The following is an 18,656-nucleotide window of genomic DNA, read 5'->3' on the forward strand; positions in this document are numbered from 1 at the left end:
GGGTTTTAACAAATAATCATCTGATGGTTAGTAAAGGCTGTGGTAGGCAGAATTCTAAAACTGGTCTCCCAACATATCCCACCATAATCCCAGGTACTGTGAATTAGGGGAGGAATCACGTGCACATTTGCACTATGCTGCATGGCTAACAGGATTTTGCAGTTGTAATTGAGGTTATTAAACCCCTGACCTTAGAATAAGGAGGTTATCCTGGATTATCCAAAAGGGCCTAATCTAACCACAGGAGCCCTTTAAAAGCAGACCGTTTTCTCTGGCTTGCAGCAGAGGGAAGCAACAGAGATCTGAAGCCCAAGGAGGATCTGACACACCACTGTTTGCTTAAAGATGGAGGGAACCACATACAGGCAGCCTCTAGGATCTGAGAGCAGCCCCGACGACATCCTGCAAGGACATAGTTCAGTCCTGACATCACAGGAGCTGGATTCTGCCACTCACCTGGATGAATGAGCTTGGCAGCTGCTTTTTCCCCGGAGCCTCCAGGTACGATCCCAGGCCCACTGACACCTTGATTTCAGCCTTGTGAGACCCTAAGCAGAGAACTCACTTGATGCATGCCACACGTGTTACCTGTGGAAACCGTGAAATAATAAATACGTGCTGGTTTAAGCTGCCAAATTTGCGGCAATTTGTTACGCAGCACTAGAAAGCTGATACACCGGTATTCAGGTCATTAGCATGTTGAATCTGTTGTGCGTAAGGTAATTCTCTGTAGTATCCAACCTACTGGCGAGGGTGAGGAATCATTTCTGGCCCAGCCATAACCACATGAACCTCTAAGGTGCAAATTAAAATAAGCGCCACCAAAGTCGCAGGGCAGAGAATTCTAACGCTAGTGTACTGGAAGATTAACTGCAATACAGAGGCAAGAACAGACAGCCTGCAGTGTGACAGCAACATGAGGGCACGTCCTGGTAAGATAGGGCCATACTCAGTGTGAAGGGCTTGGACACTGGAGCTGCCCACTCAGTCCCTGCACTTCAGATAAAGCAGAACACTCAGTTCCCAGGCTCTCTACAGGGCAACAGTAGGCAAGCAGTCAGGGGAACTGCAGGTAGTGGCTCTGAATTAAATGGAAATAAATTATTATGAAAAAGGGTTTGATGTCATAGACATTCTTTGAGGCTTTAGAGGTAGACAGACTGGCTCCAACACTCTGTGATCCTAGCTGTGTTTCAGAATTCTAATTTATTAACTGTGTGTGAGTACGTGTATGTGTGTGTGTGTGAGCGCGCGCGCGCGTGTGCGCAGGTGAGACACCTCCTCGATAATCCTGACAAATCTTTACAGACCACTGGGTTTAAGATCGGCCTGCGTGATTTCCTGTACTAAGACAGCTGGATCAGCTTGCCTGATCCCTCTAACCCCAGAGCCTACCACGACACATGGAACATACGCATTTTCTGACTTTTATACCAGCTCCCTGTATGCAGCAGCTTCTAGTACCAGTGCACTGCTGACTTCCTGGCTTCGTGATCAGTGCCGGCCTTTCTAACAATCTCTCAGTTTCTGAAATGTCCTCACGGTGGGAGCCTTTTTCAATCCCCTAGGCTTTGCAAGTAAAAAGCAACTGAAGCATAAAAATCATTTAAAAAAATTTAACTGCAGAAATTAATTAGTGAATATAAGACTGGTAATTTGATTATTTAATTGTTTTGCTGAACATCGCAAATATTCAGGATTAAGGAATCACATCCATGAGCCCCCAAACAGTGGAATTTTCAGAGAGAGGCCTTCATGTTCACAGTCACAGGTCTCAGTTCCCCTGATCTGACTCCTGATCCTACTGCCTCTATTTTTTTATCCCCCAAATCTTTGTCTCCTCTTCCTCTTTTCCTCTCTTGCACTGTAAATGTACTCTGTGGATACTTGTAATTCAGAAATTACATTCTTTTTTATGTTTGTTTTCCTGTGAGATCCTTAAGGGCTGGGACCATATTTTCTTTGCTCTTCGCTTATCCTGTACGACGTACACTGCATGAAACATGGTAGGCATTGCTGAAGGTTTGCTGAAGGCATTTCTTTCATACTGAAACGCTGACAGCAAAAACATCCACTTGCAATCTGGGAGGACAGCAGATGCACTCTATATAGGTGGCATGTGTGTGGTTTTTGAGTATCATGCAAACACTCCTAGAACCTAGGAGGTGTTGGAGGACGAGATCTGGTTCATTTGTCCATGTGCCTCTACACAGCACGTGGCACGGTCTTTAGCCCACAGTATGGCTAAAAGCAACAATTCCCAGAACTTAGTCACGTGTAAGCCTTTCCATGTCTGCCACCCCCAACTCTAACGTTATAAGCTTAACGTTTTCTGTAAAGGAAGGTACTATTTGTCATGAGAAAAACTCGAAAAATAAATAGAATGATGACACAGCAACGGTGTGGAATTTTAAAATTTACATTGGTGACTCTCAAGAACACAGGAATTTTTTTCAAAAACTTTTTAAAAATGTGGGGATATGCAGACAATGGATTGTGACAGCAGTTCTCCTAAATCCCAGCTCTGCCACTTCCTAGCTCTGTGATGAGCAAGGTTATCTACCCTCCTGGGCCTTGATTTCCTCATTTGGGAAACTGGAATAATGGTACTTATGCCACAGGGATTTTATGAAAATTGTCAGTGAGATATGTAAATACCTGACACATGGTAGGCCCTCAAAGAGATTTTTATCATCTCTTCTGATACGTAGTTAGGAAAAAGCAACAACAGAAAAAAAGGATTCCTTTACAAGAATTTTGGGAATTACACACAGCAGAAAGTTCATCCGAAGCAACAAATCAAGGATACTTCCTTTGAGATGTAGGCTGGTACTAAAAGCTATTTGATCAAAGTTAAAGCGAAGTTTAGAAACTAAGAGTCTAATGGGTGTCCTCTCCTAGGAGATCTCACATTTGGGGAGAACTGCTAACAAAACCACCGATTTTCCAATGTGCCCTGAAATAATAGACACCCGAGGAGAAGATGGGGGGAAAAAAGTAAAGGAAAAGCCGTTTTCCTACTAATCTCGAATTCCAGAGGATGATGCCCGGCTCAGAACCCCTGGTCAGAGCCACCCTACCATGCTGCTCACTAATGGTGCACCTTCCCAGAACAGGTGGATTTTACTGGGGGTACCGGGAGAATGTGGCCGTTTTCCTGACCCCAATTTCGATTCCATACCGCACTTGTTGTCTTCATCAAAGGAGCCTGCGATACGTGCAGAACAGCTTGGTAACCCTGAGAAATCTGTAGTATTGCTTCTGAGGGAACTGGTCTCACGGTGCCTGGGCCTGTGGGTGCACAGCGGCATCGATCAGTAAACTCCTGATCTTCCCTCCTGGGAAGGAAGGGCCAGTCTGGTGTCTTTGTGGAAGGAAAGGGCATCCTGCTAAGAACAGGATTCTCACACAAGGAAACTAGCTCTGCAACAAAGGACCCTCCCCAGGATCCACAATCATCAAAAGTCATGAAGGAGTGTAAACAACAATTACTTTGTTCCTTCACAAGGACTCAGAATAGTCACCTTCCATCTGCCGCAGCAGGAATCAGTGTTGAATATGCCAACATCTGGCCAAAGCAGCTGGGGCGAGATCTCTGGGATGAAGAGCTTCTGCAAGTGTTAGGAGATGGGATGAAAGCTTTGGAGAGCTGGATCAGTGAAAAAAGGAAGGGAACCCGACAGGACTGCTGGGAGCAAATTAAGCGGGGGTCTGCCTATGCTGCACTCTTTCTGGGGTGTTCTCATCGATGAGCCCCGAGTTTCCCGCTCATTTGGGCTATCTACTGCCAGATCGTGGGCAACTTACAGAATGTCTGTCATCTCAACAGTCTGCCTTATGAAGTGGGAATGACAATATTTCCTTTGAAGGAATTCAACTACAAATCCCGTAGTCCTAGGATTCAACTACAGAAGGTCAACAAAGAGCCTAGCTTGGTGCCCATCACTGCGTGTACTATAACTTCACATTAATCTCAACTTCCATTTCAACTAGCTCATTACATTCTTTTGCAGTCACCGTGTTTAACTGTATGATTATCTTTTATTCTCAAAGATACAATTTTATTTGAAGAAAATATATTATGTATATTAGTACGTGTTCTGCGCAGATAAAGCAAAGTCTATTTAGGTGACGAAGGCCTGAGGTCTGGAAACGCCACCCTAAGTCATGCTGTGTAGTCAGCACAGGGCTGGCCTAGGAGGGATCCACAGAAAATGAGCCAGACATCTGGCCGCGCCGACTAGCAGAGTTTGCATGGCAGCTGATACAGACATGGTGCTCACACAGATGGCACCTACTGGAATAACTGCAGTTTGTAAAACAAAATGTTTTCCCTGTTAGTATCACTTTCACAAATTAATTAATTGATTGATTAATTCAATGAATATTCAGTAGTGCCTTCCCAGTTGTATCAGAAAGTGTCCTGGATCATGGACTGACAAAGACCAATGAAACATGGCCCTTGCCCTCAAGGGTATCACAATGTACCAAGGGAGGCAGACACATTCATTACATCAACAGATATCCTCTGCATGACTACAATGTGTGCTCAGCAAAGTTCTGGGCTGCTGGAGATTGACCAGTGAGCAAGAGACAAAGATTCCTAAGACCAAGGACCTCACAGCTGGGAGCTCTGGGGGAGGACAGAGATAAGCAACAAACCTAACAAAGAAGTAAATAACAGAGTCTGTTAGTTGATAAGTGTTATAACAAAGGGACAATTTAGGCCAAGGCAAAGGGGATCAGGGATAGGGTGGAGGGTGGGAAAGATGGGTGCACTTGGCAATATGCTGTCCTGTGGCCTGGTTAGCCCTCACTGAGAAGGCGAGAACTGAGCAAGGCCTCCAGGGAAATGAGGAAGTCAGCCAAGCACATGTGGGTTAGGAGCATCCGGGCAAAGGGAAGAGCTAGAGCAAAGACCCTGAGGAGGGAGCCTGGCTGACAAGACCCAGAAACTGCAGAGTCCTGGACCTGAGTGACTGAAGGGAGGCTGGTGGGGTAAAGTCAGAGAGGAAATGGGGCCAGATCTTGTAGGGCCTCGTACACCTTTCTGAGGGTTTCACATTTGACTCTGAGGCATGAACGGAACAGCGCTAGGAAGGGTTTAGTTGCTGAATTAGAGGTCTGTACAGAGGACAAAATCAGTGAAAAGCGGGGATACAGCAGTCAGGGGACCAGAGGGAGTGATCAAAGAAGCAGGAGAAATCAAGGAGCGCTGCCTCTTTGCAAGAGAGTGGAAACACTCACCTGGACTTGACCTCCATTGACCGTTGGGCTCACACCCGTGACTGTGCACACGTGTGCCGTTACTCACAAAATCACAAACTTACAAGTCCTGTATTCATCCCCATGGTTCATCCATTAAGAAAAGAAAAATGGGGAGGTAGTTTTTTGTTCCAATCCCTTTGTATTTGAGAAGTTTCTACTGAACTACCTACTGCAGCCCCACTCTGAAGCCCTTGTTGTGCTTCAAGGAAAAACAGATTATCCAAGGAACATGATGAAGCCTCCCTTTTCACACACGTGAAAAGCTATGTGTGGAGTTGCCTCTCTTCACTCGTCTTTCATTCTATATTTGTAATAAACAATTATTAGGTGCAATGAGAACCATCCTTTATGATCCATGTAGGCTTTGTCACACTCTTTCATTCAATCAATGTATTTTGAACCCCTGCTCGATGCCAAGTTCAGGTCACTGTGCTGACTCAGGGGGAACAGGTATGTATCAGGCTGGACCCTAGCCTTTCAATTTCTTACAAACATACAGACAGATCATCACAGCGCTCCTTGATTAGAGCCATGACAGAATTAAAGTCAAGGGAGCCCAGTAAAATGGACGAGGGTCATTTAATCGCAGTCTAAGGGGTGGGTGAGTACACATGGTCGGGAAAGCCTTTGGGGGAGGGTTGAAGTTAATGAGGTAGGTACTTTTATTATCCCCATTTTACAGATGAGAACTATCAAGGTCCAAGATATTCACTTGCTTAAGGCTGCATAGCTACTGAGAGAGCCAGATTTAAATTCTAGGGCATTTGGTTTACAAAACACCAATTTTTTCCCACTCACTGACTACTACTAAAATCACATTTCCCAACTCTGCTTCCCTTTAGTACATCTAGAAATCCCCTCAGGTATGTGTGGTCACTCTCCTGAAAGCTGGGTCCAGCTGTGAAGACCACAAGGCTCTCAGAAGGTCTGTAACATTCTCCATCTGCAGTGACAGCTGTTCTGGAGAGCTCCTCCCTCTTAGAATTGCATTTCACTTAAAATTAATCGCAAAAGTGGCAGCTCTAGGTTCCATGCCCATCTCACCAAGAAAGGCACCCAACTTCCCAGGACCATGCTTCTATCGTTGCTGTCACTTTCCAATCTGCCTGCTCTTTCCTAAATCAGAAAACATGCGGAAATATGTATCCCAGCCTTGTTGCACTCAGAGCAGATCCTCTCAGTTTTAGAACATTACATAGAAGCTGTGTTCTCCTGGGTGCCCAGATCTCCCAGGCAGAAAAAAATGAGAGCAGAGGAAGTCTGTGCCACAAGGAATGACATGTACTGTGTGTGTATCTCAGCAACTCTCAACACACGCGAAATCTATCATAGTGAAGGGAAGATTGCCTTTGGTGTCAGGCAGACCAGCGTGTGACTCAGCTCCATCACTGGCTGCCTCACTTCCTTAAACCCATCTCAGCCTGTCTCTTAATCTGTTGAAAGGAGATTTTGATACTCATTTTTCAATTTAGCTGGTAAATAAATATTACATGCATAAAGCGGACCCTCGACAAACCAAAATCAATGCCCAGGATGATGACAAAATAGAACGTCTTCTTCTCTGTAACACTAATTCCATTTTATGCTTGCAGGGGAAATTGAACTTCAGGTTTTTAAGTAACATGTCAAGGTGACACCCTTCATTGGTGGGAGTGCGATGGGCCCTCAGGTGGGCTTTTCACTATATTTCTCAGGAGAAGAACATCCAGAGCGGAAATAGCTTCCTTTGAACTCAGTGACCCTTAGCAAATGAACACCTTACCTAAGAAGTCAACTCTGAACGTCATCCAAAAATGCCACAACAGAATGTAAACTGGTGGAGCCACTATGGAAAACGGTATGGAGGCTCCTCAAAAAAACCAAAAACAGAGTTGCCATATGATCCTGCAATCCCACTCCCGGGCATATATCCGGAGAAAAACATAACTTGAAAAGATACGTGCACCCCAGTGTTCACTGCAGCACTCTTCACAATAGCCAAGACATGGAAACAACCTAAATGTCCATCGACAGAGGAATGGATAAAGAAGATGTGGTACCTATATACAATGGAACACTACTCAGCCACAAAAGAGAATGAAATAATGCCACTTGCAGCAACATGGATGGACCTAGAGATTATCATACGAAGTGAAGAAAGTCAGAAACAGAAAGACAAATACCATATGCTATCACTTATATGTGGAATCTAAAATATGACGCGAATGAACTTATCTACGAAACAGAAAAGGACTCACAGACATAGACAGCAGCCTCGTGGTTGCCAAGGGGGAGGAGGTTGGGGGAGGGATGGATTGGGAGTTTGGGATTAGCAGATGCAAAGTATTATATATAGAATGGATAAACAGCAAGGTTCTACTGTACAGCACCGGGATCTATATTCAATATCCTGTGATAAACCATAATGGAAAAGAACATGAAAAAGAATGTATACATACGTATAACTGAATCACTTTGCTATACAGCAGAAACGAACACAACGTTGTAAATCAACTACACTTCAATAAAATAAATTCTTAAAAATGCCGCAAGAAACCGTAGCTCTTGATAAAAAGAATCCTTTTGACAAGACACGGTGACTTTGTGAGAGCACAGCTACAGAGACATGAGGACTTGAATTCAAATACTAACTCCACTCTAAGCCTTCTCTTCTACGAAACGGAAATAATAACTGTCCCCTTAGGATTTAACGGGCTGTCAGTTACACAGGATACAGGGCTCAACACAGGGTCCGGCACAAAGACTGACACGTACAAATATTACATGTCTTAACTTCATCCCTTTCCTTCTGACTCCAGGGAAAGTTCAACGGCAACCTCTTCAAGAAGAGGTGGAATTTCTACTGGGAAACATACTTTATTTTTGGTTGGACTTTGATGGATGGCAGTTAATGGTGGTGTCAGCTAGCTCTTGATGTATAAGAAACCACCCCGAATTTTAGTGGCTTTAAACAACAACTGATTCTTTTGCTCATAATTCTGCAGCTCAACGACTTCAGCTGGGCTCGGGTGACTGGTCCTTCTGCTTTTCTCAGAAGGCTTACTTATCCATCCGTGGTCGGTGCTCTATCGGCTAACTGGCTCTGCTGGGGGCTGGATGGTCTAGGATGGTCTCACCTACATTTCTGGCAAAGGATCCACTGTAAGGTGCGGTGAAGGCGATGCATGGACTGTGGATCTCTCATCATTCACCTAGCCCAGGCTTCTTCACATTGTTGTCATCTTGTTTCAAGAGCAGCAAGAGAGGGCAAACCCCAGTGCACAGGCACTTTTCAATTCTCTGCTTGCTTCACTCTTGCTGTGGTCCCATGGCACAAAGCAAGCTCCATGCCAAGGCCAAGGACAATGTGGGAGGCATGCACGTTATCACAGCTGTTGCTGTAACAGTCTGCTACCACAGTGGCTCATGAAACAACCCTGTCCATCAGCGGAGAAGCAATGAACTACAGATAAACCAGACAGCAGAGTGCTCGTCTCCCAAAAAAGATTTCTACTCTTCTTTAGAAAAAGTTAAAACTGTCTTGCCCTATTGTTTTAACAGGTGGAAAATAAAATTATTTTATGAAATTTGGAAAAATACTGATTTGAAAATTTCCTTGGCATTGCACTAAACCTACAACCTGTGGATCTCTTTATCCAGAAACATGCTATGACTTTGCCAGTAGGAATTCAGTCTCTACCTCCTTCCATATTATAATGTTGCTTCTCCTCCCCCTTCCAATAAATATGCCCCACCCCCCGCACGGACATATTGCATAGGCATAATCTGATGTGGGAGTGATGCAGCAGACTATAAAACGGCACCTCTGGTGAGACAAGGACATAGTACCTGGTAACTGTGAAGCAGACTTGTGATGTGGCTGGGGCCTGTTTGGTCCACACCTCCCTGCAGACACCAGCCCAATCTCCCAGCTTTGCTAAAGTTCCTCTTGATTTATTCAAATATCTTTTAGAGTTGAGTACAAGTTTTATCATTTTCTACTACAATGCCCTAACCGTATTTTTTAGGATCCCTCGGTATTTTGTTTACTTTGTAGTGGTTCATATTGCTACTGTGATGTCATCGTTTCCCCATTATATTTTCTACAGGGTTATTGCTGGCATACATGAAAGCTCTTGGGATTTTAAATGTTAAAGTTTATTAACTTCTACCATTTAAAGAAATTTATTTTTACATCGTTTCTTAGGTGTTTCCCAAGAATATATTCCTACCATCTGCTAAGAATGACAATTTTGTCTTCTTTACCAAAATGGTAGGCTTTTTTCTCTTTACAATCTCATTACACGGGAAAGAAAATCTAAAATGGTATGTAATAATACGGGTGAGAATTGGTATATTTGCCTAGATCCTGACTATAATGGATTTTGTTTCTAGTTGCTTAACATCATTTGTGTATTTGTGAGTATGGGCACACTGAGGTACACAGCCTGTGCTGAAATCTATTTTTCTAGTGTCTTGGGGTTTTTTTGTTTTGTTCTGTTTTGTTTGTTTGTTTGTTTGTTTTGCCCGCACCTCGCGGCATGAGGCAGTTCCCCAGCCAGGGATCCAACCCGTGCCCCCTGCATTGAAGCGCAGAGTCTTAACCACCGGGCCACCAGGGAAGTCCTCCTAGTTTGTTTTTAATCATGGTATGTTGCCTTCCTCCAAATGATCCATATATCGGTAAAATATGGTCATTAGCACTAGTATCGCTATTGGTTGAGGTCATTCCCTTCATTTCTCCATTTTATCATTTTCTTCATACAGTTTTATTATATTATGCCCATATATTTTTGTCATATTATGCTCTAGATATTGAGGGTAGTCTTGCCACCAGGAACAGAATCATTTTTATGAGCTATTTGGATATACACGGCGTGGAACAGACCCTGGCAAGCTGAACTAACTTGTTATTTAAAAACCGGACTGTATGTTTCATAACCATTTTCCACATACCCTTCCGATTCAATTTCCCCTTGATGAATGGATTATTTCACTGGAAAAGTGAGTTGCTGTGATCCTGCTTGCCTGATGCCAGCAGAGGGTCTGTGGGTAAGAGAGAGACAAAGATGCCTAAGTTGCAATAAGGCAAAAGGGAGGGGATATCAGAGGTCTTCTCCATAGGTTCCTGTGAGAGCAGGGAAACAATAAGAAAAAATACAAAGGAGGGGGAAGGCTTTAGGTTGTTACATCTGGGGCTGTGGGAGGGCCACTTCTTGGCCAAGGGGACAGGATGACCAGACAGAGGTGAGAGAGCACCAAGTGGCCTTGCTGGAGTCCCAGGCCAGGAGGCTCCTAAAAATCAAAATGCAAAATATGAAGGGATTGCCAGAAGCATGTTTCCCAAAGCCTCAACCAGTACTTCTCAATGAGAAAGAGAGACAAGGGTGGAGTGTGTGGAGGGGAGAGATTCCTGGGATTTAATAAAACACTGCTTTGGGTGGTTCTCCAGCTGTTGGGTGAACATGACCCAAAGTGCAAAGGTCTGAACCAAGTAGGTGAGGAGTTTACTGCTGAGGAAACCGGGGACCAGAGGTTAGGTAAGATGTCAATAGGGGTTCAAGAAAGGTGTTCACTTATGGGCTGTGCCAAGATGCCTGGCAAGGTGAAGAACCTGTTGAAGAAACAAAACTGCATGATATGACTCAGCAAAGATTAGGTGCTGTTTTGTCAAGAATACCGAGGATCGTCTTGACAAAACCGGGGCCTTCCTGTAAGTAACCCGGTACTCTACCTTATGGGTGATGACGAGGACCATACGCACTTGACCGTCCGTCCTGTGTGTAAAACGACTGCGTGTGTGTTGCCTGCAACCTGGTGGGGAGGGTGAAGAGAAACGTCCGACCGCGCCACAGCCACGTCGGGCTCGAAGGCACACGTGGAGGCAAGCTTGGCCCAAGTCACAAGGCGGTGCATTTCACCCCCGGGGGACGGAGATTCCCAGCCCGGAGGTGCGGGGCGCCTGCGCAGTGCGCCCCAGGCGCCGCGCGCTGCGGGAGCCGCGAGACCCCCGCCCCACGCCCTCCGACGGGAACGCGCACGTGCCCGGGGACGCGGACGCGCCCGCGAGTGCGCCTCACCTCGCTCAACCCCGGCCCCGGCGGCTGAGGAGGGAGAGACGGGGACGCGCACCGGAGACGCCGGTGGGCTCCGCGCAGAGTGGCGGGCTCCGGGGCGGAGGCGGGGATGGGGGCGGTGGCGGCGGCGCCTCCTCCACTCAGGCGTCTGCGCCCGGGACCCCCCGGCCGCGCGGGGGGAAGGACCGACTGACGTACCTCGCGCGCCCCCGCCTCCGTCCCCGCCCCCGCCTCATCTTCCCCGAGCTCCCGGGGCTCGCGGGCTGAGACGCTTCTCTCTCCCCGCCCCTCGCCGCGGCCCTTTCTCTCCGCAGCACCTCGGAGTCCCTCGGCCCGGTGGCGGCGGCAGCGGGGACCGGAGCAGCGGCGAGCGGCCTCGAGGATGAAGTGCAAACCGAACCAGACGCGGACCTACGACCCGGAGGGGTTCAAGAAGCGGGCGGCGTGCCTGTGCTTCCGGAGCGAGCGCGAGGACGAGGTGCTGTTAGTGAGTAGCAGTCGGTACCCGGACCGCTGGATCGTGCCGGGCGGGGGCGTGGAGCCCGAGGAGGAGCCGGGCGGTGCTGCCGTCCGCGAGGTGTACGAAGAGGCGGGAGTCAAGGGGAAGTTAGGCCGGCTCCTGGGCATTTTCGAGCAGAACCAAGATCGCAAGCACAGAACGTACGTGTATGTACTGACTGTCACTGAGATTCTGGAGGATTGGGAAGATTCGGTTAGCATTGGGAGGAAGCGAGAGTGGTTCAAAATCGAAGATGCGATCAAGGTTCTCCAGTGCCACAAGCCCGTGCATGCCGAATATCTGCAAAAACTAAAGCTGGGCGGTTCCCCAACCAGTGGAAACTCCATGGCCCCGTCCCTGCCAGAGAGCGATTCCTAGTATGTACTGCTGTTACACAGACTCTTGCTTACCACCTACCTGACAGTAAATAGTGCCCGGAGCACCCCTGGTGCCGTGTGCGGTCTCACCGGGAGGAGGGAGGCTTCTTTTGTTTCCTTGGCAGACCTCTGAATCATGCTTGCAAACTGTCTCAGTTGCCAGGCACTGTTTTCAGACATTTTGCACGTTTTTCAGATGCTTTCAGAATCGCTTCTTGGTAGCACTGTAACATTTCGGAAAGCCAAAGCCACATGGTATTTTTTGGTTTGTTTGTTTTGTTTGTTTGTTTTTTATAAAGGTGCCTTAACTGCTGACCCAGTCTTTGGGGGGCGGGTGTGTGTGTGTGTGTGTGTGTACACGTGTATACGTGTTGTGGTTTTTGTTTTTGGTTTTTTTTTTTTTTACAGTTCACACGTGTGTGTGTGTCCGTATGTGTCTGCGTGTGTCTGTGTGTGTATGTGCACTTTTGGTACTAGTCTTGTGGTTTTTTCTGTAGTGAAGGCCTTTAAAATCTGATCACCTTTGTTGTGTGGCTATTTCATTAATTTTTCCTCTTAAGTTGTTTTCTCATTAACAGCATTAGCCCTTGTCAGCAAGCCCTTCTGTGGTGGGAATTGGTTTGAAGGACCAGTGTTGAATTTCAAAGAAGTATTTAAGAATTTTTTTTTTGTTTTTTTGGCTGCGTTGTGTTTTCGTTGCTGCGTGCGGGCTTTCTCTGGTTGCAGCGAGCGGGGGCTACTCTTGGTTGCGGTGCGCGGGCTTCTCATTGCGGTGGCTTCTCGTTGCGGAGCACGGGCTCTAGCCGTGCGGGCCTCAGTAGTTGTGGCACGCAGGCTCAGTAGTTGTGGCTCGTGGGCTCTAGAGCGCAGGCTCAGTAGTTGTGGCGCACGGGCTTAGTTGCTCCGCGGCATGTGGGATCTTTCTGGACCAGGGATGAAACCTGTGTCCCCTGCATTGGCAGGCGGATTCTTAACCACTGCACCACCAGGGAAATTTTACATCATGTGCTCTTTCCACACTGAACAATAATTTTATCTTGAGATATGTGATCTAATTTGCCCTTTTCAGAAACTGCTTAATTCATATGTAGATAATTCGATTTTCAGAACATTTTCGCAACTGGTAGTTTTTTACTTCTTACTTGAAATGGCCATTTCCCATTTAGCCTGAATGTAGCTTAGCAAAATATTATTTTATAGAGTAAACGCTCTCTCGGGAAGGTATTGTTATGTACATATCCTGATATGTACATATTATGAAAACTGTATTCCGAGTGTGATTTAGCCTGCTCAACTTCCAACTCCCATTGCTCCTTTCTCAGTGCCCTAGAACAACATGGTTCTCTCAATACAAATTAGTCTTTGAAAGAAAGTCCGCATATTTGAATTTGTGATAGTCCACTTAAACTTGTCTGAATACCAGTAGCCAAAGGACTAGAATATTATATGGTAATTACATCCCAGTTGAGTGAGTTAGCTTTCTTGATATTCAGCTGCTACAGACTTCTCAAACTGTTAGGATGCCTGGCCGATCTCTCCTAAAGATTTAGGATAAAGGTTTTGTGTCACATGACAGACTTTTTTGGGTGCCAAGTTAAAAGCGCTTACGTTTACTTCAGTACTTGCTTGAAATCAGGGATCCTATCTAAAGTGCATAGGTCTCTTTTGGAACTATATTCCCCTAGCCATAGTAAGTAGGTAGAGTAAAGCCTACTTCATGAAGTGGGTACTGGTACATAGAAGGATCATTTTTAATTTTTAGGGCAACCTAGAATGTGTCATATTTCTTAATCATTATTGATAGATATTTTGTGTCAGTCAACTAACTTTTGGGGGGGGTCACTGTTAATGCACTCTGTATTAAAAAATTTTGAAAGTTTAGAAACTTGGAACTCTTGATCTTTTCTCAAGAAGGTTAAGGAAAAGCCTACTTTGTGAAAAGAGTATGGGTGGGGGATGTCTTTCTATATATAACATTTAACATCTTAAAAATATTCTACAGATCAATAATAATATCAGTGGCTAATAACTGTAATTTAAACACTTTTTTCTTCTACAAATGAACCTTTTAAAATGAACACAATCACTGGTAGAATTGAATATCACTACGTTTTCTTTTTCAACTTTGGTGCCAATTTTTAAATAAGATCTTTGCTATATAGAAATATGTCTAAATAAAGTACGTATTGTAATTGACAAAACTAATGTTGCCAAAGGAATGAGTAGAGAATGAACAGCTTTTAAAAACCAATTATATGATCTCATATTCGAAATTATGTAGAATTATCAAATATGTGTTTCAAAAATATGTTTTTGTACAGAAAGATATCTTATTTTTTAAACAAACTTTCTAAATCCCACAAGTTGACGTTTCCTATTCTAACAATCCAAATCAATGAATGATATTCTCAGTAACCTGAAATTTTTCAAAGTATACAGTAACAGCAGTGAAATTGGATTATTGTTTTATGGCCATTTCATATATAATACTGCCTCCATCTAAAATGTTGCTACAAGCACCTGGCAGGTTTAACTTGTACATGGCATCCTTAGAGATAATAATGCACCATCTTGTTTTGACTTTTCAACTCGTATTTGACAAATGTGAAAAGTACAGTGTTGATGTTAATCAACTCTTGTTAGCCTGCAGATATTTGCTGTATTTAATTCTGAAAGATTTGTATTGAGTTCTATCACTTGCTAGGATTATCTTCAGTTCCCAGTTATCTTCAATTTATGCAATCTGTAAGACTCCTTTCATTTCTAAATTGCAAAAGAACATTTTACAGTTATCACACTTTAAGCTTTCAAATTCACATGGGCAGTTCTTGCTATGCTTTCGGAGTTCAGTCAAGAAAAAGTTAAATGAAAGAACCTAAAAAGCCTTTCATTTTAAAAGAGAAATCCAAAGAATTCAGCTTAAAACAGTTGACACAGAGGTAACAAACCAAATGGTATCTAGTTAACCTCCATCCTCCAAGAACTTGATCCATCAACAGTTGGAATTTTCTTCCTACAGTCATTACATAGCACCCATGCATTATTTATAAGATTATTACACTAAAAATGTACAGATGAATCTTTCAATTCATTCCCTCCAGAAAGGAAACAGTGCATTGATCAAAGATAATTAAGACTTTCAGACATGAGGTAGAAATTTGTTTCCAGCATATTTTTTAAAGACTAGGTTTTTCCCCCCAAACTGGGCAAGTGCCTTAACAAAAGTTTTAAGAAGACATGTTGGAGTAAAGGTAATATTGATATGTTTGATATATCGTTTCCCTGGATGCCCAATATATTATATTTTCTAAGAAACCTGTTTTGCTGATCAGATCACTGTTGAAAGAAGTAACTCTGAAAGGGATGGAAGTGGCTATAAATATTTTGAATTCTGTTGTATGGTTTAATTTTAAAAGAACTATAAATATTTCAACATTTTTGTGTTTAGAAACATCAAATAAATATTGGTGTGTGTGTGCGTGCACACAGGCTCACACACGTGTAAGCAACAGGAATAGGCAGCTTCTAAAGTACTAGCAACATTAGAGGGCCCTTCTGGGACAGATGGGTAAAGGGTTCTGAAGCTGGAGCTGCTCCTCTCACTTCCCTTTAGGTGGAAGAAAGAGCGATTCCTCCATCAATAGTTGTTAACTGGGAAAAGGAAGGTGAAAATGCTGCTTTAAACCTATAGTACTAACAACTGGCCAGAGTTTTCTTTTTCAGGGTTCCTTTTGTGGAAGCACCAAGCAAAACAAATATTTTCAGCATCATTCTAGTACTGTAATCATCTTTCTGATTGACTGTTTGGCCTGTTAGACTATGAACTCTTTGAGGACTAGGACTCAGCCTGAATCCTGCCCATATCCTCAGAGCCTAGAACAGTGGCTAAAATTTGGAGACATCTGTCATTGATCCACAGATTAGAAATGTCTACTACTAGTGTTTTCTATAACACTGTAATACTAGTGTATTGATTTCTTAGCTTTATATTTTAGCTAGGACAATCTGTTATTCCTCAGGCTCTCATGTGGCCTTATAGTGGAACTGCATTAGATAATTCACTGAAGGCTTTTCCAATAAAAAGTGGTTGATGAACCATACTTCAGTAAATATTTGTTGACTAGAGGAATTGATGAACCAATAAAACTATTAATGAGATATTTTTTTTTAGGTGAATGGCATAGATGTTGTTCAGATTTACTTTGAAAGAATCAAGTATGTGAACCCTATGATGAATGGAATTGTGAAGACAGGTGAGCTCTTTCACACTCCCAAGGACACAGCTCGTCCTATCCTTTTGGACACTTCCTCCCTGTTTATTACAATGACTACTCTCCAGGTTGTTGCACTACTACTATATCTGTACAGACTTCTAATTCGGCACCTATGGCCTTTTTTGTGCTTTTATGATTATATGTCAGTATTTCCCACCAGGTTATGTGACCTTGAGTGCAAAGACCTTATTTCCTTCGTCTTTTTTTATATATCTAGCATATAAGACATCACTAGAAATATGGTAGACATCACTGAAGGTTTGTCTAAAAAATTAATATTTTGTAATGACACTGAGTGGTAAAGCATTTACCTTCTAATCTGCTGTTAGTACAGCAAATGCTGTCTGTATAGCTTATATGTGGCTTTTGTACATCAGGTGTCACACAGGTGTTTAAAGGCATTTGTGAGATATTAGAAAGCAAAAATTCTTACTCATATGTCTATGTCATCCCAGACATTATGTGCCTGCTAATGGCAGTACACTACACTACCTATGGAAAAATATATTTCATATTTTTTAACCTAAATCTGACTGTGCCTCTAGTCATAACTCCTGATCTGTAGAAAATACAGGGAACAGAGAAACATTACTCTACATCACAGAGATGATATGAGCAGAATCCAGACTGCAGGAAACTACAGGACAAATGACCTAGTACCTTCAGTAAATGATTGCCAGAATGAAAGAAATGGAGGATGAACCTATAGATTAAAAGAGATTTAAGAGACTTAACCAGTTGTAATATATGGATCTTTTTCCAGTTGTAATATATGGATCTTTTTTAGATCCTGATTTGACTAAACTGTAAAATAAATACATTTTGAGACAATCTGGATAATTTGAAACTTGACTTGATATTTGATATTAGTTGGAATAATAGTATTGTGGTTATGTTGAAAATAAGAGTCCTTATCTTTAAGCGATATATTCTCAATTATTTACAGTTGAAATGATGTCTGGAATTTGCTTCAGAATAATAAGTCTGGATGTTAATTGTGTTGGAGATATTGATGAAACAAGACTGGCCTTGACTTGATAATTGTTGAAGCTGGGTGATGGTTAAATGATGGTTCATTATATATGTTTCTCTCCACGTTTGTATATTTGACATTTTCCATAATAAAAAGTTAACAAAAAGTTATCAGAATTCTTATTAAAGCTAATATATGAGGCATTGAGAAGAAGAAAAATTTTAGATTGTTTAGTAAATGTTGGCTCTGGGGTGCCATTTCTGGCCCAAGAGGTCAAATGCCCAAAAAGAGAGGGGCAACATACCCTGGAATAGTTAGTGTTTCCCTTGCTACAGACCATTGTTAGGAGTTTTATTCTCAATTTGGCCCATGGAAATAGGAAGAGTTAAATTTTTATTTATGTCTGTTGGAAAATGGGAATGATCCTCGTGTTCTCTTTTTTTTTTTAACATCTTTATTGGAGTATAATTGCTTTACAATGGTGTGTTAGTTTCTGCTTTATAACAAAGTGAATCAGTTATACATATACATGTGTTACCATATCTCTTCCCTCTTGCATCTCCCTCCCTCCCACCCTCCCTATCCCACCCCTCTAGGTGGTCACAAAGCACCGAGCTGATCTCCCTGTGCTATGCGGTTGCTTCCCACTAGCTATCTATTTTACATTTGGTAGTGTATATATGTCCATGCCACTCTCTCACTTTGTCACATCTTACCCTTCCCCCTCCCCATATCCTCAAATCCATTCTCTAGTAGGTCTGTGTCTTTATTCCCGTCTTGCCACTAGGTTCTTCATGACCTTTTTTTTTTTTCCCTTAGATTCCATATATATGTGTTAGCATACTGTATTTGTTTTTCTCTTTCTGACTTACTTCACTCTGTATGACAGACTCTAACTCCATCCACCTCACTACAAATACCTCCATTTCGTTTCTTTTTGTGGCTGAGTAATATTCCATTAGCAAGATTTTTGACAACACTAAGTCCAGTTCATATCAATGTGAAAATCAAAGGGGTGAAGTCTCCAGGGAGCAAATTTATGGAATTATAAAAATCCACAAAATGCTTTTTTTGAATAGTTTTTTAGAAGAATAATGGCTGTAGAATGTGTTAGTTACACATTCATTAATTTTAAAGTTATACTTGAAGGTAGGTGACACAGGAAAGTAAGTAGTTAACATTCTTAACTGCAGTGAACCATTTTGTGTT

General features: G+C 43.2%; 1 protein-coding gene across 2 annotated transcripts; it reads left to right on the plus strand.

Moving 5' to 3' along the window:
• Positions 1-11,645: 11,645 nt before the first annotated feature.
• LOC133082182 (diphosphoinositol polyphosphate phosphohydrolase 3-beta-like) lies at positions 11,646-17,498 on the plus strand. 2 transcript variants are annotated; one of them, XM_061178662.1, is made up of 3 exons: positions 11,646-12,200; positions 16,372-16,453; positions 17,421-17,498. In XM_061178662.1, coding segments are annotated over exons 1-2 (495 nt in total). In that variant the 5' UTR covers positions 11,646-11,706; the 3' UTR covers positions 16,373-16,453; positions 17,421-17,498. The 2 variants fall into 2 exon arrangements, with proteins under 2 accessions (XP_061034645.1, XP_061034647.1); XM_061178664.1 differs by lacking the exon at positions 17,421-17,498 and having other exon boundaries at positions 11,646-11,984; positions 16,372-16,397.
• The last annotated feature ends 1,158 nt before the right edge of the window (positions 17,499-18,656 follow it).

This window comes from Eubalaena glacialis, chromosome X (genome assembly GCF_028564815.1).
Source record: "Eubalaena glacialis isolate mEubGla1 chromosome X, mEubGla1.1.hap2.+ XY, whole genome shotgun sequence".
Lineage (NCBI taxonomy): Eukaryota > Metazoa > Chordata > Mammalia > Artiodactyla > Balaenidae > Eubalaena > Eubalaena glacialis.